This window comes from Epinephelus lanceolatus, chromosome 3 (genome assembly GCF_041903045.1).
Source record: "Epinephelus lanceolatus isolate andai-2023 chromosome 3, ASM4190304v1, whole genome shotgun sequence".
Lineage (NCBI taxonomy): Eukaryota > Metazoa > Chordata > Actinopteri > Perciformes > Serranidae > Epinephelus > Epinephelus lanceolatus.
Genome location: NC_135736.1, coordinates 50,106,694 through 50,132,183, shown reverse-complemented (window position 1 = coordinate 50,132,183; position 25,490 = coordinate 50,106,694). Strand labels below are relative to the sequence as shown.

General features: G+C 41.8%; 1 protein-coding gene across 3 annotated transcripts; it reads left to right on the top strand.

Moving 5' to 3' along the window:
• The first annotated feature begins 271 nt into the window (after positions 1-271).
• Positions 272-22,469, top strand: pgap4 (post-GPI attachment to proteins GalNAc transferase 4). 3 transcript variants are annotated; one of them, XM_033624786.2, is made up of 2 exons: positions 272-620; positions 10,744-22,469. In XM_033624786.2, exon 2 carries the CDS (start codon positions 10,974-10,976, stop codon positions 12,168-12,170), a length of 1,197 nt encoding a protein of 398 aa, XP_033480677.2. In that variant the 5' UTR covers positions 272-620; positions 10,744-10,973; the 3' UTR covers positions 12,171-22,469. The 3 variants fall into 3 exon arrangements, with proteins under 3 accessions (XP_033480677.2, XP_033480676.2, XP_078022849.1); XM_033624785.2 differs by lacking the exon at positions 272-620 and adding an exon at positions 7,285-7,375; XM_078166723.1 differs by lacking the exon at positions 272-620 and adding an exon at positions 8,152-8,265.
• Positions 22,470-25,490: the final 3,021 nt, after the last annotated feature.

The following is a 25,490-nucleotide window of genomic DNA, read 5'->3' as shown; positions in this document are numbered from 1 at the left end:
AGAGAATGCCAAGAGTGTGCAAAGCTCCACATGTGTTCATTCATAATTTTGATGCCTTCAGTGAGAATCTACAATGTAAATAGTCATGAAAATAAAGAAAACGCATTGAATGAGAAGGTGTGTCCAAACTTTTGGCCTGTACTGTATATAGCAGATATGTGAAGTGAAAACAGGACGCAGGAGAGAAACTAAACTCCAAACCACAGGGATTCAGTCAGAAGCTACAGACGTACTGAGAGCTGAACACACAGAGACTGTTAAAGACACCTTCCTGTTTGGTTTCCTGCAGACAGAGGGGGGGAAGGGGGAGAAGCGAGGGCAGGCTGGCTCTTCGACCTACCCTGGAAAAGTTCGATCTGCGTCCAGCTTGGCACAACACGGCACGGCACGTCTAAACTGACAATGGAAACACAAATGCCAAGAGTGACATTAGAGAGAGGGCACTGGTCCACTTCCTTAATGTGAGTCGACGGAAGACATAAAAAGAGACGGCGACCAGCTCAGTGTGTAACTACAGCATGAAGCAGCTTCCTGTTTCCTGCTTTCAGTCCGTCTCATGATCTTTGTGATCGAGTGAGGACTGTAAAACCTTTGGGCAGCTCCAACATCAGTACAGTGAGGTAAGATAACGACCGGTCTGTGTTTCTATCAGCGGCGGGCTCTGACATATTATAGGTTTATCTCCCTTTACTGAATCTACAGGGGCGAGTCCCAAAGCCCGGAAATGAGTTAGCATGTTAGCATATTAGCACTTTGTAGAAAACAGAGTTAGTGAAAACTCAGAGTTAAGTAACCCTGAGGTGACCTCGCGGACATCTCCCCATTCAAAAGACGTCTAAAAAATGACTATGGTCACCGGTGAAAAGATGCTCAGAAAAGGTTCAAAATTAAAAGTTTTTACATCAACTATTCCCTCTGAGCACCAACCGGGGTGTCAGCGGATACTTCAGGGTGATGTTCGGTCTGATCGTCTGAGACCTCTGTTCACCTTCTTTTCAATGCGGTCACAGCATCAGCGTGTCAGAATTACAACTTAGTTTAATTGTTGTGATCGTTTAGTTGTTGGTTAAAAGAGAGATGACACTAATTAGTGTGAAGGTGTTTCTCCAAACTCATAATGCTCTGCTGGGTGAAATGACGTCTACAGGAAGTTGTAATTAAAATGTATTTAATGTTTAATATAAAATGTCATAAATATGGATCTGTATAGTCTGTGTGCTGCCAACAAGAAGCTTTCAGGACATTTTTAGTTTCAGAGTCATTTGACGTCATTCATGGAAAAATAACACAACCTGTGTTACTGCTGTAATGCGCATGCGCAAGCACTTGTTACTGCTTCGACTAGTTCAAATGTGTAGACGTCTCTCCGTCCACCGGGACTCTGGGACCGAGGGGAAGGAGCTGACAGCACAAACACGAGTTTTTACGGTGCCCACACACTTTGTAAGTACCTGTGCTGCTGTGTGTCAATAAAACAAAGCAGAAATTAGACATTAGTTTGATTTTACGCTGCTCATGATGCGGCCTAGGCTGTTGTTGGGCCAAGCTCGCTCGATGTTAGCTTGTTAGCTTGTAGCATGCATAGACATATATACGTAGACGCCGCATCGAGTGGGTTTGCCCGCTGCTGCGATACGTCAACATCGCCGCCATATTGGATGTGGCAAGGCTGTGCTGTAAACTAATACAAGTGAATGGACTTAATTTCATAAAGCACCTTTCTACAAAGAAATTTACGTTAATGCCTCTCGTTTATTCATTCACACACACACTAATATACTTGGGAAACAGTTAGGCACCAAAAACAATGTATTTGATCTTCTCAGATGGCTAAGATAAGAACTTTATTGATCCCACACAGGAGCAATTCACCTTACATCAGCTATAGAGAACAAGGTAGTGCCGAAAAAAATACATCATATATACATATATATATATATATATATATATATATATATATATATATATGTATATATGTGTATATATATGTATATATATATATATATATATATATATATATATATATATATACATATATACATATATATATGTATATATATGTATATGTATATATACAGTACAGGCCAAAAGTTTGGACACACCTTCTCATTCATTGCGTTTTCTTTATTTTCATGACTATTTACATTGTAGATTCTCACTGAAGGCATCAAAACTATGAATGAACACATGTGGAGTTATGTACTTAACAAAAAAAGGTGAAATAACTGAAAACATGTTTTATATTCTAGTTTCTTCAAAATAGCCACCCTTTGCTCTGATTACTGCTTTGCACACTCTTGGCATTCTCTCCATGAGCTTCAACAGGTAGTCACCTGAAATGGTTTTCCAACAGTCTTGAAGGAGTTCCCAGAGGTGTTTAGCACTTGTTGGCCCCTTTGCCTTCACTCTGCGGTCCAGCTCACCCCAAACCATCTGGATTGGGTTCAGGTCCGGTGACTGTGGAGGCCAGGTCATCTGCCGCAGCACTCCATCACTCTCCTTCTTGGTCAAATAGCCCTTACACAGCCTGGAGGTGTGTTTGGGGTCATTGTCCTGTTGAAAAATAAATGATCGTCCAACTAAACGCAAACCGGATGGGATGACATGTCGCTGCAGGATGCTGTGGTAGCCATGCTGGTTCAGTGTGCCTTCAATTTTGAATAAATCCCCAACAGTGTCACCAGCAAAACACCCCCACACCATCACACCTCCTCCTCCATGCTTCACAGTGGGAACCAGGCATGTGGAATCCATCCGTTCACCTTTTCTGCGTCTCACAAAGACACGGCGGTTGGAACCAAAGATCTCAAATTTGGACTCATCAGACCAAAGCACAGATTTCCACTGGTCTAATGTCCATTCCTTGTGTTTCTTGGCCCAAACAAATCTCTTCTGCTTGTTGCCTCTCCTTAGCAGTGGTTTCCTAGCAGCTATTTGACCATGAAGGCCTGATTGGCGCAGTCTCCTCTTAACAGTTGTTCTAGAGATGGGTCTGCTGCTAGAACTCTGTGTGGCATTCATCTGGTGTCTGATCTGAGCTGCTGTTAACTTGCCATTTCTGAGGCTGGTGACTCGGATGAACTTATCCTCAGAAGCAGAGGTGACTCTTGGTCTTCCTTTCCTGGGTCGGTCCTCATGTGTGCCAGTTTGGTTGTAGCGCTTGATGGTTTTTGCGACTCCACTTGGGGACACATTTAAAGTTTTTGCAATTTTCCGGACTGACTGACCTTCATTTCTTAAAGTAATGATGGCCACTCGTTTTTCTTTAGTTAGCTGATTGGTTCTTGCCATAATATGAATTTTAACAGTTGTCCAATAGGGCTGTCGGCTGTGTATTAACCTGACTTCTGCACAACACAACTGATGGTCCCAACCCCATTGATAAAGCAAGAAATTCCACTAATTAACCCTGATAAGGCACACCTGTGAAGTGGAAACCATTTCAGGTGACTACCTCTTGAAGCTCATGGAGAGAATGCCAAGAGTGTGCAAAGCAGTAATCAGAGCAAAGGGTGGCTATTTTGAAGAAACTAGAATATAAAACATGTTTTCAGTTATTTCACCTTTTTTTGTTAAGTACATAACTCCACATGTGTTCATTCATAGTTTTGATGCCTTCAGTGAGAATCTACAATGTAAATAGTCATGAAAATAAAGAAAACGCATTGAATGAGAAGGTGTGTCCAAACTTTTGGCCTGTACTGTGTATATATATATATATATATTTATTGTAAGATGAACAAGATTATTTACACAAACAGAATATATACAGTCAGGGTGAATGGAGTTATTGCACAAGTTACATTAAATTATTGCAGTGTGTGAAAGTCTCAGGGCCACTCAGAGGGAGGAGTTGTACAGTTTGATGGCCACAGGCAGGAATGATTTCCTGTGGCGCTCAGTGGTACATCTTGGTGGTATGAGTCTCCCACTGAAAGTACTCTTGTGCCTGACCAGCACATGGTGGAGTGGGTGTGAGACATTGCCCAAGACAGTTCGTAGCTTAGACAGCATCCTCCTCTCTGACACCACCATCAGAGAGTCACACTCCGTTCCCACAACGTCACTGGCCTTGCGGATCAGTTTGTTAAGTCTGTTGGCGTCCGCCACCCTCAGCCTGCTGCCCCAGCACACAACAGCATAGAGGATAGCACTGGCCATCACAGACTCATAGAAAATCCTCAGCATAGTCCGGCAGATGTTGAAGGACCTCAGTCGCCTCAGAAAATAGAGACGGCTCTGGCCCTTCCTGTAGAGAGCGTTAGTGTTCTTAACCCAGTCCAGTTTACTGTCAATGTGTACCCCCAGGTACTTATAGTCCTCCACAATGTCCACACTGACCCCCTGGATGGAAACAGGGGTCACCGGTGTCTTGGTCCTCCTCAGATCCACAGCCAGTTCCTTTGTCTTTGCCATGTTGAGCTGCAGATGGTTCTGCTCACACCATGTGACAAAGTTATCCACAACAGCCCTGTACTCATCCTCACCACCCTTGGTGATACATCCAACTATAGCAGAGTCATCAGAAAACTTCTGAAGATGGCAGGTCTCAGTGCAATAGCTGAAATCCATGGTGTAGAGGGTGAAGAGGAAGGGAGAGAGGACAGTCCCCTGCGGGGCCCCGGTATTGCTGACCACTCTGTCTGACACACAGCGTTGCAAGCGCACATACTGTGGTCTGCCAGTCAAGTAGTCTACAATCCAGGACACCAGGGGGGCATCCACCTGCACTGCTGTCAGCTTGTCACCCAGTAGAGCTGGACGGATGGTGTTGAACGCACTAGAAAATCAAAAAACATGACCCTCACAGTTCTTGCCGGCTTGTCCAGGTGGGCGTAGACGCGGTTGAGCAGGTAGATGATGGCGTCCTCAACTCCAAGTCGGGGCTGATAGGCGAACTGGAGGGGGTCCAAAAGTGGCTTGACCATGGGCCGGAGCTGCTCCAAGACGAGTCTCTCCAGGGTCTTCATGATGTGGGAGGTCAATGCCACGGGTCTGTAGTCCTTGGAGCCACTGGGACGTGACGTCTTTGGCACAGGAACGAGGCAGGATGTCTTCCACAGCAAGGGGACCCTCTGGAGACTCAGGCTCATGTTGAAGACATGCTGAAGTACTCCACATAGCTGGGGGGCACAGGCTTTGAGCACCCTGGGGCTGACACCATCAGGGCCTGCAGCCTTATTTGAGTGGAGTCTCATCATCTGTCTTCTCACATGGTCAGCAGTGAAGCACATTGTGGAGGTGACGACACGTGGGATAAGAAAACCGAGAAAACAAGCAGGAGCGACTGCAACAGGCTGCACGCGCGGGCGCATGCGCACAGTAGTTTTAAAGCAGTAGTTTTAAACTAAACTAAACTAACTAAACTGACTAAAGCAGTAGTTTTAAACTAAACTAAACTAACTAAACTGACTAAAGCAGTAGTTTTAAACTAAACTTAACTAACTAAACTAACTAAACTGACTAAAGCAGTAGTTTTAAACTAAACTTAACTAACTAAACTAACTAAACTACACTAATCTAAAGTATACCAAACTAAACAAACTAAACTAAGCTAACTAACCAAACTAACTCAAAACAAGCAAAACAAACTAATCTAAACTAACTCAAAACAAGCAAAGCAAAACAAACTAAACTTACTAAAGCAGTAGTTTTAAACTAAACTAAACTAAACTAAACTGACTAAAGCAGTAGTTTTAAACTAAACTTAACTAAATTAAACTAACTAAACTACACTAATCTAAAGTATACCAAACTAAACTAGCTAACTAACTAAACTAACTAAACTAAACTAAACTAAAGTACACTAAACTAAACAAACTAAACTAAGCTAAACTAACTCAAAACAAGCAAAGCAAAACAAACTAAACTGACTAAAGCAGTAGTTTTAAACTAAACTTAACTAAATAAACTAACTAAACTAAACTAAACTAAACTAAACTAAACTAAAGTACACTAAACTAAACTAAATTAAACTAACTCAAAACAAGCAAAACAAAACAAACAAAACAAAACAAAACAAACTAAAGCAGTAGTTTTGAACTAACCAACTAACTAACTAAACTACACTAATCTAAAGTATACCAAACTAAACAAACTACACTAAACAAACTAAACTAACTAAACTAAACTAAACAAACTAAACTAAACCAACTCAAAACAAGCAAAACAAAACAAACTAAGCTAACTACACTGACTAAAACAGTAGTTTTAAACTAAACTAAACTAACTAACTAAACTAACTAAACTAGCTGAAAACAAGCAAAACAAACTAAACTGACTAAAACAGTAGTTTTAAACTAAAATAAACTAACTAAACTAAACTACACTACACAAACTAAACTAACTCAAAACAAGCAAAACAAAACAAAGCTAACTAAACTGACTAAAACAGTAGTTTTAAACTAAACTAACTAAAGTAAACTAAACCCCTGAACTGAAATTGAACCCCTGAGGACACTTGAGTTTAGATTATTTTAAATCATCTTTTAATCATTGCATCTCTTGTCTGTACTTTGGTTGTGTTTAATGGTGATTATTTTAATTGTAAATCATTCAGTAACTAATTTTACCTTTTATATTTTTCTCATTCTTTTATTATTAATCTGTATCCTTTAATATGTTTGATATGTTACTGCTCTGTAAAACACTTTGAGTTGCCCCGCTGTATGAAATGTGCTGTACACAGAAAGCTGCACTGCACTGTTATTATTGTTATTGTTATTGTTATATTATTATTATTATCTTACTATATCTTATTATATAATGATCGCTGTGGCTCCCCCTGTGGACCAGTGTTGTTGGTATGACTAAGTCATGGTATGGTATGCTGCTGCAACAAGGGCTAGCTGCACCTTTCCCATGTGAACTACCAGTGCGCCCCACTTTGAAGTCAATACAACATATAAACACTTTAACTATCTGCCTTTCAACGTGCTACCTCAACTACTAATGTACAGTTTTAGCCCACTAACTATCCCACTATTGGCAATGGTACTACTGTACTTTCAATAAAGCAATCGTACTATCAACTTCACAAACACTCTGTCTGAATACATTGCTCTTCTTAATGGGTTCAGTTGACTATTTAATCTGCAGTTTCCTATGACCTGTATCCCAAACACACACCATGTGAAACTGTACGTGGGCAGCTGTGCACTCAGTGGGTACGGACCAGTTAATATTATATGTGAGTAATGTGTTTTCCCTGTCTGGCGCTGTGCTGCCACCTGCTGGTCTGGAGCAGCAGCGCATGTCACTGCGCCTCTAGTCGCAGTATTACAGTACATGTGATGTGCGCTCTGGTACCGTACCTATACCGAACTACCTATGAGGACATGGCAGCGGAGAGCAGACAGCAGCTCCTCGGCTCCCGGTGAGTTTGTATCCTCCGGTTTAAAGACACTCAGCTGTGCTTTATGACGTTTCACCACACTGTCAGTTAGTCTGTCCGTTATTCTGTCCGTTAGTCTGTCGGTTAGTCTGTCCGTTATTCTGTCCGTTAGTCTGTCCGTTATTCTGTCCGTTAGTCTGTCCGTTATTCTGTCCGTTAGCCCGCTGCTAGCAGGGCTGACTCAGTGTGACGGTGATCTTTGATTGTAACACTGTGGATCAGTCTGGGTTTCCGTTATCCGGTAACTGCCGGTTCGTGAGCGGACTAATCTGTTGGAAACATGTTCAAATGTCTCCGGTCTGAATGTTGAGTGGACAGAAGCCCTGAGAGACACTGATGTCCTCTGATGTCCACATCAGTCTGACCGCACTGTTTCCTGCTGTAATGTAACGTCACCCGGACAGGCGGAATGCACCGAGGTTACGTCACTGTGTTATAATATAATATACACATATAATATATAATATACATAACAGATGTCCATGCCTTGATGACGTCATGCTTCATACAGTCTGACCATCAGCTGTTTTTTTTTTTGTTTGTTTGTTTTTTAACCTCAACAAACACAGTAAATGTTTGACTGGAATTTCTCCCATTTTTTTCCGGGTCATTGAGTCTGCAGGACACGTGGGCTGCGGCCGAGTGAGTCCATCATTCGCTATGGGATCACTACATGCTTCTGAAATTTGACCGTTAAACTCAGAGCACAGCTCCTGAACCTCGTCAAGAGGGCAGGGACAATAATGGGCACCCCCCCCCCCATCCTCTCTACATGAGATGTTTGAGGAGGCAGTTCAGAGACAGGGCCTCAACCATGTCCTTAACAAAGAGTTGATGACCTGATACAGGCTTCCCACATGCAAACTAAACAGGTATAAGTTCTCTTTAGTACCACTATCGATCAACCTACTCAATAAATAAGGAACTATATGACAGGTGTGTGTGTGGGGTCGGATGGAGGCAGGGTAGAACATTGTGCTACTCTGTACAGTGACTTCTGCTTCGACTTTTTTTTTTTTTTTTTTTAAATGTTCTTTTGGGGCATTTTTAGCCTTTAATTGACAGGACAGACAAGTGTGAAAGGGGGAGTGACATGCAGCAAAGGGCCACAGGCTGGAGTCGAACCCGGGCCGCTGCGGCAACAGCCTTGTACATGGGGCGCCTGCTCTACCACTAAGCCACCGACGCCCCAACTATTCTGCTTGGACTTTATGCACTATGTGGATTCTGTGTTTTATGTTTATGTAAAGAGCCAAGTGTGACTGTAATCTGTGTGTTGATGTGAGACGCCGGTACTGTTTTCGTATGCCCAAGATGAATTTCTCTTGAGAGACAAAAAAGATCAATCTTATCTTATGAACAGTCTTTTTTGCTCAAGGTCCTGACACACCAAGCCGACGGTCGGCCGTCGACCAAAGTCGGGCCGTCGGTGAGCGTCTGTCGGCCTAGTTTTTGCGGTGTGTCCCGCACCGTCGGCACTTTGGCGTTGGCAGCTTTTCGGTGATGTCGAATGTCGAATCGGTGTGTGCAGCTTGTCGGTGAGAGAGATCACTCTGATTGGCTGTTCAGGTTTTATTTCCTCGCCCCTGTAGCGAGTGAATCTGCCTGTAGTGAAACCGGGGCTAACCGGTGCTTCCTCCTCAGGCTCCACTTCACTCAGCTGCCCCACAGACCCGCTGCTTCTTCACACTTTAACCTGAATAACATGTGTAATTAACAATTTTTAGACCTGGATTTTTATTTCGTTTTACCTGACATGCTGAGTATTAACAGTTCTGATGTGTAAATATGTATTTATAATAATCCCACATGCTTCTCATCATCACGGCCAGATAGACACGATGAGTGCTCTCTGAAGTTACAGTCACATGACAACAAATGTGCACAGTTGCCTCGACCCCACTCTCGTCGTCTGCAGGTCACAGTTCAGGTCATCCGCAGGGTAGGAAACATTTAAACGTAGATTAGGACGCAGTTTTTTAAATGCAAAATGTGAAGTGATCCAGTCGACCTGTGTGCAGACACGTTGAGTCCGCACCGGCAGAATTCCACAGACTTTGTCTGAACATGAAAAAAATGTGAGCTGTTTCCTCGTTAACCCTCTGTGGTCCTGCATCATGATGCCAGCTGGTAAAACAGTGTTTGTCCTTTATCTTTATTTTGATTTACTTTATTTTATTTCACCTTCATTTAACCAGGATGTCTCATTGAAAGTGAAAATCTGTTTTACAGGAGAAACCCGGCCGATCGGCAGCCAATCACAACACATTAACATGCAACAACAACAACATGTCATACAAAAGTCCACAATAAAACAACAACTATTCAAACAAAGTGGCCTCTCAAGAGACACAAGCACACGTCTCTGTCACCACATATTGGTCACAAAATACACAAAATAAACGGAATTTAAAGACGTTTTTTTTTTTTTAAATATTTTTTGAAGTACACTCCTGGGTATGTTACCTTGAAGGTGAAGTGTGTCAGATTTAGGGAAACTTGGTGGCATCTAGAGGGTTTTATCTGGTCTCTGTCTCTGCTAAACAAACAGGAGCAGTGACAGGCCAGCCGTCAGGACATACAGGAGGGGAACACTATAATATAATCCAAAGAATCATATTTCCACGTGTATTTAAGGGAGCGTATCTATGTTTCCTGGGTTCTATGTTCCCGGCTCAACCAAGCTGGGAACATAGAACCTTTTTTGCAGGGTTAAGTGGGGAACATAGGGATGAACCCGTATTTAATATCTACTGTTACAACCTTGTTTTCTTATTTTGAAAAGCAGAGGAAGTCACATGTGAAACACATGAGGAAATTACTGCAGGGTATTAACTCACCAGATCAAATCAGGAGTGAGCAAATATTTTTTCTTCATTTATTCATTCAGTCTTGAGGTGACTTAATTAAATATTGCTCAGATTGTGTGCACAGCTGGAACAGTGTCTGTCCCCGCTCTAGTGTGGGCTGGTCGTAAGCTTTTTCTTTTCTTTTCTTTTTTTAAATTTATTTTGTTTTTTGGCTGATCGGTCCTCAGAGCAGAGAAATGATGGGCCCACTGGTTTGTCTCTCATCTGAACACTGGCCAATCACGGCCCACCCCCATCCTGCTCGTTCCTATTTCACTCACTACCTACACTTTAATGTTTCTGTTGACTGTCTGTTGTGTTCAAAAAATTTCAGTTCAACAGATTGTGGGGAAAGAAGTCTTATGAAAGACGGAGCTGTGCTTCTCCACAGGATCTGATGTGAATCTACAGCCCAGCACAGTGGTTTTCATGTTTCATACAGACAGATCACAGTCTATAAACAGTAACTGAGTAAAAACGTCCTCTTGTCTCTTTCTGCAGACACCAGAGCAGAGACAGATGAGCAGGATCGAGCTGAAACTCTCACGTCTCTGTTTACAAGAAGACAAAGTGCCAACACCTGACTCATTTTCCACAGAGCTCTCAGTTCACATCATCAGGTTTCACTGCCGTGGTCAGCCGAAACAAACTGCATGCTGGGACACCGTACATGTTGAGCTGACCCTCCTGAGCTCGTCTGTTCATCTAGTCGCTGAGTGGTTCCAGCCGGAATGCCTCGATGGAAAGGGTTCTTCAGTCATTACCTGCGATGGTCCAACACCGTCACTCAAGCCCTCGTCCTGTCCGTCGTCACGTTTTGCCTCGCCCTCCCTCTGTGCTGCCATCGGCTGCTGTACTCTTACTTCTTCATCAGGTCCATGTACCTGGACTCCATGAGTGAGGAGGTCCTGCAGGAAAGCCTCGCCCGAGGCCAGGATGCACTGCGCTTCTGGCAGAGCGCTTCCACTGCGGCAGCAGTGTCTTCCAGATTCACTGACATTGCCCAGCATCCTGAGCTGCTGGTTACCGTGGTAACAACCAGGCGGAATGAGGGACGGGACTTCCACTACCTGCTCCAGGTGATGCGGCAGCTGAGCAGGATTCTGGGAAGCTGTGGGGAGCGGCGGTGTGCGGAGGTATTGGTTTGCGATGTGGAAAGCGGGCCACAGGAAAACCAGGATGCCAAGATGCTGGAGGGGCACTTCAGGGTGATCCGACGTTCCCCTCTGGAGCAGCAGAGGAACAGGGAACGAATCAACACCTTTGAGAGGGAGAAGAGGGATTACGTCTTCTGTCTCCGCAAGGGATGGGAGCTGGTGAAGCCCAAGAACATGGTTGTCCTGGAGGATGATGCTTTGCCGATACGGGACTTTTTCGCAGTCGTGAAGGACCTGCTGTCCCGTCGCTTCGCCTTCCAGACTCTTTACATTAAGCTGTATCACCCTGAAAGGCTGCAGCGCTACTGGAACCCTGAGCCTTACCGCATCTTGGAGTGGGTGGGACTCGGGCTGGTTGGAGCAATGGCCCTCCTCCTCACCCTCCCTTACTGGAACCCCTGCTCTTTCTCCTTCACACTGTCGGCCAGCCATTTCCTCTTCTTCACTCTCTACTTCATGGCTGCCACAGAGCTGCTGGGGCGCCACTACCTCCTGGAGGTGCGAAGACTAACCCCGCAGCTCTACGCTGTCTCCCCAGCCACAGAGTGCTGCACCCCTGCCATGCTCTTCCCCGGCAACGCCTCGCTCAGGGTTGCAGAGTATCTGGACGGCTCATTCTGTGTCAAGGGGAACGCGAAAGACATGGTCATGTATCAGATGGCAAGGACGATCCCAGGAGAAAGGTCTCACAGCGTGGAACCCAACCTCATCACCCACATCGGGGCGTATTCGTCGGTCAGGGCCAACCCACCCAGGCCCAAACTCCTCTGACAGGGAGGACACTCAATGCAACAAGGCTGGATTTAATCAGGTTCCTCCTCACCCAGTTTCCTGTCTGCCGTGTCACCTGCCGGACTCTTCACACAGTTGAAGACGTCGCTCAGAGAGTACTGGTTTGGTGATTTGCAGGTGATTAATTGTCAAAGCATCAGGTTGAAAACAGACAGTTGAAAAGTATTTGTAGATCTGAAGGTTGCAGTTCACAAGTGTTTTAACCATGTTTTTCAGTCGTCTGTCTCCCGGACGTCTGACAGCACAGAAACACTTTTGATTTTATCAATACAGCTGAATAACAGCTCACATTTTACTGCGTGTAACAACGACCTGAAGAATTTATGCTTCAGGTCTGTCTTCTTTTGGTTCACACACGGAAGTACAGTGATTGTGTGTTGGGCCAAGAGCCAAAATATGGGTAACCACCGCCCCACTCAGACACAGTACCTGAACACACCATGTGTGACACTGAAGCTGCCGAAGGTTTACTGTACGGTGAGTGTGAAATGCTGTTAAACCACTTTTAGGTAAAATGATAAAAATCTCACTTTTCAACGGGTGTTAGTTTGATGGTGTTGAATGGAAGTTGGACACCAGCGAATCGCACAAACCACTCTGAACTGTGTGTTCAGTTTGGGATCAAATCATCGCTGCTGGAAAAAAAATAGTTTTGCTGACTTTCAGGTTTGTTATTCAGCTGAGGGGTTTATATTTTTCTCTACTGCTGTGGTGAATCTACTGCCCGGGGTCATCAGACTGTTTATTAAAAAAGATAAATCAGATGCTGTCAGTTTCCACCATGATCATATGTTCATGGATAGTGGTGACTTAAAGGATTGTTCACTGCTTGTTCACCCAGACCTTATTAAAGGGACACTTTGCAGATTTTCAGCCTGGCTTGTGTCGCCGCGGTGCAGAGCTCTGATTCTCTGCCTGAGCTCGATTGGGCCCGACCCGACCCGCCATCACATCCTCACTGTGACCTCGTCACATATTGACGTTTTGGTCATGGACTTTCCATGTCCACATACAATGTGCATGGTATGCTGAGTGTGTTGGTTGTTGATGTTCTGGGACACTGTGGCAAGTTCTCTTCTTTCAAGATAAACTTCTGTTTTCACAGGAAATTTAACATTTACCTACAGTCTCTTTCAAAATAAAAGCACTACATCAATACAATACTGCAAATGTAATTTTTTTTTTTCCTTCAACAACTAAAACACGTGGTTGGGTTTAGGAAAAAAGAACAGGGTTTGGCTTTAGAATCTTAGGGGATGCAAACACCGCTCCCTCGGGTGAAAGTCAGTGTTTGTCAGACCCATCCACCACCCCTACCCCCGCCCCACTCAGACTTTTGCCACCTTAACTTTTGTCCTTGTCCCCCTGCGTTTCCACCCAGACACTGCTGGGCGCGGTTGAACCACTATGGCAACAGGCCGCATATCATGCCGATGTTAAAGGATGCCTTTTTTCATTGTTTTCTGACGCCACAAGTCACTGGCCAAGTGTCGGATTTTGATGACTTCAGAGTGAGACCGGGCTGGACCTGCAGGGTTCAGGCTGGGCCGGGCTGTAATCTCTCATTATTGCCCCCAGGCCTGAATCAGGTTGGGTTCTAGACAATTAAGATTTGTTTTCTGTTTGTTTTAAATGAAACCGACAGCTCTCGTGTGTAAATTACAGGAGATTTATTGGACTCAATCAGGAGGGAAGGACAGAGACAGGGGGGGACTGAGACTGAGAGGGAAAGTGGTGGAAAAATGAAGTAATATAGTGGAGAACAGGAGGAGAAAGAGCAGGCGATGGAGCGATGGAAACGAGAGGAAGAGGGGCTGCAAGGCGACTTGGTCAGCAGTGTTTTCTTCCGCCTCCCCAACAGCGGGAGAGATGTGCGTAATGAGCCCAGTCTCACTACGAAGTCATAAAAATCCAGTGCTTGGTCAGTGACCTGCAGCGTCAGAAACCAACAAAAAAAGGCATCCTTTAACGTTGGCATGATACGCAGCTAGTTGCTGTTAAAGGCAACAAACACTGACTTTCACCCGAGAGAGTGGTGTAAGATTCTAAAGCCAAACCCTGTTCTTCTTTCCAAAACCTAACCACGTGTTTTTGTTGTTGAAGGAAAAAAAACATCAGTTGGTGGTGTTGTACCAACGTAGTGCTTTTATTTTGAAAGAGACTGTATGCAAACTGTACATTTCCTGTGAAAACAGAAGTGTATTTTGAAAACAGACAATGCATGTAACAGGCTGAAGTTGACACGGCGTCCCAGAACGTCAACAACCAACACACCCAGGGTACCTTGGACGTCATATGTGGACGTGGAAAGTCCATGACCAAACGTGGTTGCGTGCTGTAACACGCAGCAAAGAGCAGTGATCATCATCAGCGTGCAGCATCACTATGAACTGCCGAGGGGGAGTGGCCTCTACTGAACCTGTCGCACATAGTCTGGGCCGTTAGTGGCCGTTTTGGTAAGGAAACGGAACCAGGGCGAGTGAGACAGGATCCGGAATTCGATGGATGTGCCTTTCCGTAAAAATAAAAGCACCAAGCTAATAAAAATGCGGTGAAACTTTTAATTTAAAGAATATAATTTACAAGAAAAGCCCCAAGCCATTAAGTTAATCGATTTTCTTACACCCCTCATCACCCCAAATCGATTGTGCGCCAGAATTAAAAGTTTTACTATTTTGAACACTTTTAGTTTGGTGAATTTGGTGAATACCGCATCCGCTCCCTAGACCGGAACCAGAATCCAGACAAAATTCAGAGTGAATAGACACCAGGCTCTTCGCTTGAAGAGCCTGGTGACGCGAGACTAGTCGCACATGAGACAACAGACTATTGAAATAAGGGAGAGAAGGAGAAGTGGTGCAAGGAAACACATCAGCCCTCAGCCTGTAACAAATGGTTTAATATTAAAAAAAATCTTTTACAGTAGAAAGCAGCTTTTTGATTGAGCTCAGACCCAAATCTGCTGCCATGGGTCGGGCTGGGGTCAAGCTGGGGTCAAGCTGGGGTCGGGCTCCGACAGAAACTGTGCAGGTTCATGTAGGTCTTGATAATTTTGGGCCGTCAGCTCTACCACTGTGGGGGGAGTGTGTGCATATGAATGGTGTCTGGTTCCCCACCTGTGCCGTCAGCAGGACCTCCCTGCTCACACCACAAGTGAAAATCCACCAGATGACGTGCTTCATGTCATTTCACGTCCACGTCTGGAGAATTTTGGTTCTCGGAGAGGCGGAAAACTCGGGTAGCTGGCAGCACACGGGGGCGCCTTAACACCATTCATCTGCATACACTCTCCACACCGCGAAGCGAAGACACAGTCCTGGGAAAAAACTGGCAAAGTATTGCTTTAAAAGTAGGGCTGGGGTCTGATCAATCCCAGAAACCACCAGCTTTTGGTCTGATGACGATAAGCCTCTGGGGGCAACAAACTATATTTTGGGGTATCCAGTCTAGTCAGCAGATATCTGAACCAAGACCTCCTCTTTTCTATAGGTAGATATCTGCGAATGAATGCAGGTGATTTTTTTAAAACATCTCATATAAAGTTAAATTATTGTCACCCCATAGCTGACGGGCTCGGTGACCTCTTTAGCTCTCCACACGGACTGTCTACCTGCACTTAAATATAACTTAAGTTGGATATTGGACAAACATTCACTCAACACCCAGAGGCCTCTTCTAGGTTTCACTTTGACCCAGTGTCAACACTAGGAGGGCAGTAAGCTCACCTTCTAGCCCTCTCGTCACTGCTGGGGACAGACCTGGACCCGCCAGTCATACTATGAATGGAAAGTGTGTCCGAGCCTTTATGTTGTGGTTGAAAAACAGTGAACACATCTTTTAAGAGACAAATTTGAGGAAGAGGAGCTCAGAGTCTTCACAGTCCTGTCTCTGTGGATCAGACATGACTGATTGATGGGGCCTCTTTTATGTTTGAGGACAAGATGAGATTGTGATTGTTTGATCGTGGCCTTTCTTCTTCAACACTCATTATCTGAATTTCATTGTATTTACAGAGAATCTGTAAATAGTGAGTGGTCATGTGACGACACCCACCTCTGCGGTACCATAGAGCAATATTAACAGTGTCACAGTGCTGCTGTTGGAGACACGACCGCCGCAGCACAACCACACTGACTGTGCCTCAAACTGTATGTGACCTACAGAGCAGTGACACGACCAAACCTCCACAGCGTCGTGTCGACCTTTACAGCAGCAGTCTGACATTTTAATCAAGATTTTCATCCTCACACGACACATTAGCTTTCTAAAACTAGAGCGATGGCAGATTTATTTTTTCATATCCATCTATGTGTTTTTCAAAGGACTTGTTTTTAAAATCAGAATCTCTTTAAAAGGTCTTTAATATGTACATTTGATTAATGTCGCATTGTTCCAATTTTTAAATAATATCTTCACATTAAACATTAGAGGGAAAAAAGCTTTGAGGTGGAGTGTTTGGCAAAGAGAACCAAGTTCAGCTGGTGCCTGTAAACCTCCCCTAATCAAAAATCAGGACTGCGCTGCTAATGGTGGCTTAACGCTAGCCTAACATTTGCTTAAGGCTAGTTTAGCATTGGCTTAACATCGGCTTAATTATGGCTTGATGTTAGGTTAACATTAGCTTAATGATAGCTAAACGTTGGTTTAATTTTGGCTTAAAGTTAGCTTAAGATTGTCTTAATGCTGGTTTAGGGCATTGCTTTGGCGTTTGAGTACACTGTTGCCAACTCCTCAGTAAGAAAAGTAGCTATTGGCTGTCCTAAAAGTTGCTAGAAGTCGCTAAATGACGTCTTCGTATGGAATTGTAATGGCTGCTGTAGGAGAGAGGAATAACATCGTGGGAGAGACAAAAACTGAGTAACAAACACCCTGAGTATGTTTAGAACTACAAATGAACCTTCTTTCAGTGATTTATATCAGACAAAGAAAATTTTACATTTACATCCCGCCCTGACTGTAAACCAGGTCGGGATCAGCCAATGGCGGTTCCGCGCATGCGCGATTCACTTGCAGTCTGGACGTGGAGGGGTTAACATCTCCTGCTCTGACTGCAGCTGGGAGGGAGGACTGGGCCGCCTGTGAGTGCTTTGGGGCGAGGGAGGAGCCCACGGCAGCATCCGCTGCTCATTGAGAAGAATAACGATACGTGCTTTCACGTCAGAGTCTCCAGAAGTCTCCAATAACAGCAGAAAAAGTCGCTAGATTTATCACTAGTCGCTTTTTTGAAAAAGAGTCGCTAGAGCGGTCTGAAAAGATGCTAAATATAGCGACAAAGTTGCTAAGTTGGCAACACTGCTTGAGTGCGCCTGTCGACGTCTATTGAAAACTATGAATTTCAGGGCACAAAAAGTGCGGCGTGTGTACAGGCTCAAAGATTTACTAAAATGTCAGACTGTCTCACTGAATGTGCCTTTAATGTTTTTGATGTTGAACTTTGAGGTTTCTTGCAGAAAGTTTCCCAGGAATCAGCTCTGGAGGAAATGACTCTAAAGTTGGTCAGCTGTGATATTTAAATGCATTTAATTTGTACTGACTGAAATATAATATTTAGATGAGTTGAAACTCAAAGAGTTACAGGAAGGAGCTGCCAAGGCCTGTTAGAGTTCAATTCAATTCAATTTTATTTATAAAGCCCAATATCACAAATCACAATTTGCCTCACAGGGCTTTACAGCATACGACATCCCTCTGTCCTTATGACCCTCACAGCTGATCAGGAAAAACTCCCCAAAAAAACCCTTTAACAGGGAAAAAAAAATGGTAGAAACCTCAGGAAGAGCAACTGAGGAGGGATCCCTCTTCCAGGACGGACAGACGTGCAATAGATGTCGTACAGAACAGATCAGCATAATAAATTAACAGTAATCCGTATGACACAATCACTACGAAATGACACCAAAGTCCAGTCAGGAGCTCAAACTGTTTCCTGTTTCAGCTCTAAACCGCAAGAGTTTGACTCTAAAAATCAAAATATTAGAAACTGCTTATTGTTTAAAACATGGCCGACAGCACAACATGCAGCACATGTAAGTGACACCTTCAGAGAGTTTAAAAAGCAAACGTTTAAACGACCGATAAATGTTTCTGATAAATATTCTACTTCCTGTTTTATTTAGAAATATCCACAAAATATAAGTTTATTTCACCCACGCATATTTTAAAGGAATAGTTCAACATGTTGGGAAACTTTGGATCAAACAAACCAGATAAATATGTAAGTGAGAGAGCTTTAAAGGAGCAGGCAGGTTGTTTCCTTTGGACAGAGGCAGGCTAGCTGTTTCCACCTGTTTCCAGTTTTTATGCTAAGCTAAGCTAACAGGCTGTAGCTTTGTATTTACTCTTCAGAGAGAGGAAGAGAAGAGGATTCACCTAAATGTGACAGTGGTCCTCATGCAGAAACATTCTCTTAGGTTTTCTCTTATATTTTCCCTCTCACTCTTAGCGTAGGTCACGTCACCCTAAACACTGTATAAGGGCAGGTGTTGTGCCGCGTGCAAAGACTTGACACCAGATGTCCCCAAAAACAGCTCTAAAGTAAAGGTGATTTGCAGTGTCAGCACTGGTCTTACAGGAACATTAAAACCCAACATTCATGATGCCAAATGCTGTGTCAGCAGCAGCGGTGGGGGAAGTATTCAGATCCTTTGCTGCAGTTAAAGTACTAATACACCGCACTGTAAAAATACCCTGCTCCTAGTGAGAGTACTGCATCAAAAATGTTACAGAAGTAAAAGTATCCAAGGGCACAATGCAGAATATTTTAAATCAACTTAATAAAATCAAAATTTGGGATGCACCATTTTATCGACCGCACATCGGTATCAGCAGATATTCTCCTTGTTGACTGCCATCGATGTCTCAGCAAGTTAGATGACATTCACCAGTCGCAGTGGTCGATGTTTTTCTGTTGTGTTACATCAGTTTTGTGCAGGTTATATCACAGAGCAACCGACAGCGTCCTGTCCCACGAGATGCCATCCGAATGACAGCAAGCAGTAAACTCACTGTCGTCACGTCAGAGGAACAACAAATCATTGATGACATCAGCAGGAGGAGAGCTGGTTAGTGTTAGTCGTTAGCGGCCGGTGGCCAGAACTAATCGCTGGTGGAGGTTACACAGATGCGGTGTTCAAACGGTGTTGTGTTTACCGTGTTCACAGGAAGAGACTAAATGAACGCGGTATTCGCGGCTTCGTTAGTGAAAATCATCTGAGAGCTCTGAGTTCCCGACTTCGTGTACCCGATTCTCCGTGTCGTAAACACGAGCCCACGAGTTCTATTTGAAGGCAGCATGACTTACATTATGATGCTCGCTTCGGTAAAAACGAGGATTGGGTGAAGGTTAATTACAACTAGGGATGTCCCGATCACATTTTTTTTGCATCGGATCCGATACCGAGTCCTTTATTGTGAAACCGAGTCCGATCCGATACTTTGCAAAGCATTAAGAAAGAAAAAAAAATGCATCCAAGTTGTCCCATAAGGTTTGTTTTTTATTTAAATAGTATCCAAAAAGCTTATCGGTGGATCAGCAGCACAAAATGTAAACAAATTCAATATCTTCTTGTCTTCAACAAACAAAATAGGCCTGTATCTTTATACACTGGAAAGTGGAGGCAACACTGAACAACATAGATGAAAAATCTGGCCATTTTTGTTGTTTTGATTCCTCCGATCTTTCGTTACCAATTCCGATTTTGTAAAAATAACGTGATCGGAGCCGATACCCGAACCGACGAGACATCCCTAATTACAGCATTATCATGACGTGTGTCATCTTGTAAAATGTAGTTTTTAGTCAGAAACGTGAATAAAACAGACATGTTTTGATTTTTTTTTACAGCAATATAAAATAGATATAAAAGGGGTTTATATGGTAAAATACTTTTAAAGTAGTTAATTCAAAATGTTTTTCATGTGAAAGAAAGGACTGAATGACTTTTAAACTGTTGTTTTCTATAATAAAGATTTCTTTATTTTACTGATAAAAAGGTGGAAAAAAATAACAACAAAAATTACAAAAAAAAAAAAAAAAAACAGTTCAGGCTGGGCCGGGCTGTAATCTCTCATTATTGCCCCAAGTTCTCGTGCGTAAATTACAGGAGTTTTATTGGACTCAATCAGGAGGAAGGACAGAGACAGAGGGGACTGAGACTGAGAGGGAAAGTGGTGGAAAAATGAAGTAATATAGTGGAGAACAGGAGGAGAAAGAGCAGGCGATGGAGCGATGGAAACGAGAGGAAGAGGGGCTGCAAGGCGACAAAAATTACAAAAAACCCCCAACAACAGTACTTTTAGTCGGTCAATTTGAAAAACAAATAAACATTGGTATCGGTGAAAATTAAGTTGTTGCATCACCGATCAAGATAACTTTTTTTTCTTTTTTAAAGCAGCAGGAGTTCATATTCAAGAGGCTGGAACCATGAAATAGTTTTCCATGAGAAATGACAAACAGTTATCAAAGTATTTACAATTCTTTTTTAAATAATTCAACTAATCAGCTGCACTTGAAGATTTTTATTTGCTTTGTTTGCAAAAACTTAATTGTTATTGTGAAGTAATTCAATTCATCAAGTGAAGTACAAAGTGCAGTGTGTCCCTCTGAAGTGAAGCAGAAGTATAAAGTGACATGAGATCAGAACACTCAAGTAAAGGAAGAGAACCTTAAGTTTGTACTTAAGTACCATACTTGAGTAAATGTACTTAGTTACATTCCAGCACTGGTCATCAGAGGGACGCACAGTAACAGAAATTACAGTCATTGGGATGAATGGACCAAGTGTAGCAGCATTTCTTCAGCCCTCAAATAATTTATTCATTATAAACATAATCTAAATTTGATTATATGATATTCATGTGTTCCTTTATGTTCTTAAGGTTTAAAACTTGTGTTACCTTGAGTTGGACAACAGTTTGCAGACAGTAAAGACGAGACCTTTTTCTCTTATCTTATTAAAAGTGCTCATAAGATTTTCCAAGAGAAGAGCAAAAATAAGAAGCATTGAATAAGAAATAAATGTTTGTTAAAATATGGATAAATCTTGGATACAAACAAAAATAAGAGAAAATGTGTTGGTGTGGCCGCGTTGTTTCCTGCATGAGACCCGGTGTTTCATGTAAAGCTTAAAAATCAAACAAAAGTGATAATATTAATGAGGAATGTCTGTTTTATGTATTCGCTGGACAATCACAGATTCGCCTCAAAGAGTTTTACACTCTGTATGTTTTTATTACCTCCAAATCACAGATATTGTTTTGGTTTGAGTGATTATTTCACTGACGTACTGACAGTCTGTCTAAAATGACAATAATTACTTCACTCAAATATATAAAAGAGTTCATACTGATTATTGCTGAAACAAAAACTTTCTTCATGTTTAATTTGGCAGCTCTACATGATTTATTACAGTTGACTTGAATTGTGACTTTGACATTAACATTTAAATTGCACTTTATTAAAGATATACGGTAAACTAGGGGAAATAATTTACATTATTTTATAGAATAAAAAGTGAAATATAAAGTGACACAATCTGAGTGTTTGAAAAGAAAATTCTTGAGCAAAAATATCAAAACAATCAGTGAACTTAAGTTTATGTTGTGATGAAAATATTCAGATAATCTCTCCAATTAAAACATTTATTTAACTTAACAGAAAGAAGATGTTCTTTTTTTTCCAGAAGTTTAATTTTTACTGCTCATTTATGTTGAAAGTCGAGAACATCGATTTCTAAAATGAAAATTTAATTTAGGGTTTGATTTAAGCTTTGTTTTGGTTTGACGTGTTTTATTTCTGCCTTACATATATGCTGCGTTTTTGTTAATTAATCATAAAATGTTGCTGCGTCTGTCCTTCATTTACTGCAACACAAACATTTCAGTTTAGATGTTTTTCTCTTTTTGTTTCTGTATTTTTCAACCAATCATTTGTTTGCATGTTAATAACAAGATGAAGATTCATTTTATTTCGTTTTTATCTGACATCTTTAGACATCAAGTTGTTGCCTAAAATAAGCTCAGAGTGCTCCAAATGACCAAAGAGTGATTTAAGACTTCAGATGAAAATTTACTGGTCAAACTCAATTGACATTTCAGAATAAAAGCACTGCAATTATTTGACTCAAATACGATGTGAAAATGTCGGACGGACGATGCAAATGAAATCTGTTTTGCTGTTAGAACATTCTGACTGTAATTTAAATCTTTGTGTTTACACTGAGACTCTTTCACTGTTTTCTACCTTTAAAAAAAATCAATAAATCTCTGCTGTTGACGTCACTTTGTTGATTTTTTTTTTTAACAAAGATGGTGGATTGTGAGAGGTTTAGATTCTGCGCATCTGCAGAGCAGTTTACAAATTAACAAGTCACCGAGTCAGACTGGTTTTTCAGAGCAGATCTCAAAATATGAGAGGAATGATGAGACTGACAGTCTGTTCACACTGAGACAAAACTGGTGCTTATCAGTCTCATTTGATATGTACAAAGCTCACAGATACACTAAAGGCCAAAAGTTTGGAAGCAAGATCAGATTTATACAAATAAGATCATAGTTTCATTGGTATACTTTGTAACAAAATAAACACAATTATTATATAATCAATAATTATCAGGTATTTGGGTTTTTCTTGGTTAGACTTTGCGTTCCTCAAAGTAACCTCCTCTGGCTTTAACAACAGCATGGCCTATATGAGGCATTCGTTCCACAAGTTTATGTGCCAGGAATTGCATTCCAAGCTTTCTTAAGTTCATCAATGAGAGACTGCTGATTGGTGGGACGCACTTTTCTGACTAATTGATCCAATTCGTCCCACACAAGTTCAATTGGAAGGAGGTCTGAAGACTGAGGGGGCCAAACCATCTTTCGAAGAACACCTTCCTCTTCTTTTTTGTCAAGGTAATCCTAACAGAGCTTGGAAGAATGCTGAGGGTCATTATCTTGCTGCAAAACAAACTTTCAACCCACAAGTCTTGGTCCAGATGGAGCTGTATGATGCTGGAGGATGTAGTTGTACTGTTCCTTCTTCATGATACCCTTTACTTCAAACTAATTTACTCTATCACCTACAAAACATCCCCATACTATGGCACTACCACCTCCATGCTTTATTGTGGGTGTTACGCATGGTGCTTGAAGACATTAACCAGTTTGTCTGCGGACATAGACTCAAGTTCAAACTTGCTTTTGTCGGTCCAGAGGACTTGTTTCCAGTCATCATAGGTCCAGTTTTTGTGTACTTTTGCCCACTCACATCTCTTTTTCTTGTTCTGTGGACAAAGTAGTGGGGTTTTTTTTTTTTTTGCAGATACAAAACCCTCCAGACCAGCCTTTCTCAAACGTCTTTTTGCAGTTGTCAGAGATATGGGTTTTGACCTTGTCATGTTGATTTCCTCCCTTATTTGTGGTGCTGTTTTTTGCTGATCTCTCTTACTGGTGACAATGATATGTTTATCCTCTGCTTTTGCAGTAACCCTCTTTCTTCCAGACCTTACTCTGTCATCATAACTTCCAGTTTCTTCTAGTCTCCTCAGGGTGTAGTGAATTCCTTTGTTGGACACCATTAGGCATTTTGCAGTTTCTCTTTGAGTGTATCCTTCTTTCCCCAATGTACAAATCTGTACTTGTTTCTTTACCTAGCTGTTTCTTTCTAGCCATTTCTGTGGTAGTTTGTCAGAGATATGAACACAGTTAAGATTTATTGGGATTTTTGTTTGCAAACCTATAAAAACCAAAGAGCTTAAGTGAATAATGCAAACTGTGATTTGTTTTTTATTTTTGCACTGAAGTTTTGACAAATCTTCTCAACCCTAAAACTAAGCCCTTCCTTTCTTTTGTTAATATTTATTCAGCAATGGTCTAACATCAATGTATACCTAAAGGTAAGTTGAGGAAAATGGTACCAATGAAAGCAAAGTCTGATCATGCAGTAAATACACCCCAAAATCCATAGAACTCATACTGGTTTTTAAGAAAGGCATTGTGAACAGAAACTTGAAGTTACTTCCAAATTTTTGGACTGTAGTGTATTAATGTGGAGCAGACAAGGTCCTCTTTAACTCTGACCTACAGGGTCAGAGATGAACACGTCACAGCTGCAGTTTCAGTCCTGCCTGACGCTTTGTGATCTTTGGTGGATATCCCTGCTGTGGAGCTTCAGTTAGCCCCTAGCTCATTACATTTAAAGTGACTGCAGCTCGTTGCTGACAGGGAGGCTATAGCCCTTTTAGATAGGAATTGTGCAAATTTGCAGGAAAGCCCAATCAGTGTTTTTTCAGCATTGGCAGTATAAAAACAAAATCGGGGAGTGCAGCAAAATGCCGCCTACCTACTTTTGTTTATACAGAATGTGCCTTTTTCGGGGCAATGGGGGGCGTGAGCAAGTAACAAAACGTGTAGCTCAGCGGCACACATGTAGTTATGATACAGGATGCTTTCATACATTAAAAATGCGGGATTTCATGCTTTAATACTTTCTGCAGATAGCAACAGCATGTTATTTAGGTCACAACACAGTTATTTTATTCACCTCAACCCCAGAGTGCGATGGATACATATATATATATATATATATATATATATATATACTATATAGATAGATAGATAGATAGATATAGATATACACACACATACACACACACACACACACACATATATATATATATATATATATATATATATATAGGCTATACTGTATATACTGTATAAACACAATATATACAATACAAAACATAGTATAGCATATTAATAAATGTATTAATATATTTTAATAAAGAAAAAGCTTGATTGTTGATTGAGTTTATTTCTCACACTCACTCTCTTTTATACCCACAGCCATCAGACTTAATAATTCTTTGTTAAATAGATGATCTTACAGACTTTGAAATTTCCTTTGGGGATTAATAAAGTTCTTCTTATTCTTATTACACTGACTGCTGTGATCCCTCAAAAGTAGTAAAAAAAAACATTTTCAGTATTTACATAAACACTGAAATTAATTTTGGTATTGGTATTATAACTATGGAAATGGGACTGTGGTCAAGATAATTTGAAAAAAGATACAGAAGGATGAGCAGCAGGGGATATTTGCAGCACAGCTGGTGGAAAAGTGAATAAGTGCACAAAGGTGCGCTATACATAATATGCTATACTATGTTTTGTATTGTGTATATTGTGTTTATACAGTATGTTTATACAGTATATAAATACTGTGTATGTATATATACATATAGCCTATATATATATATATATATATATATATATATGTGTGTGTGTGTGTGTGTGTATATATATATATATACA

Excerpts from the sequence above, each read along its gene's own strand:
- pgap4 (XM_033624786.2), top strand. The coding sequence starts at position 10,974 with ATGCCTCGATGGAAAGGGTTCTTCAGTCATTACCTGCGATGGTCCAAC.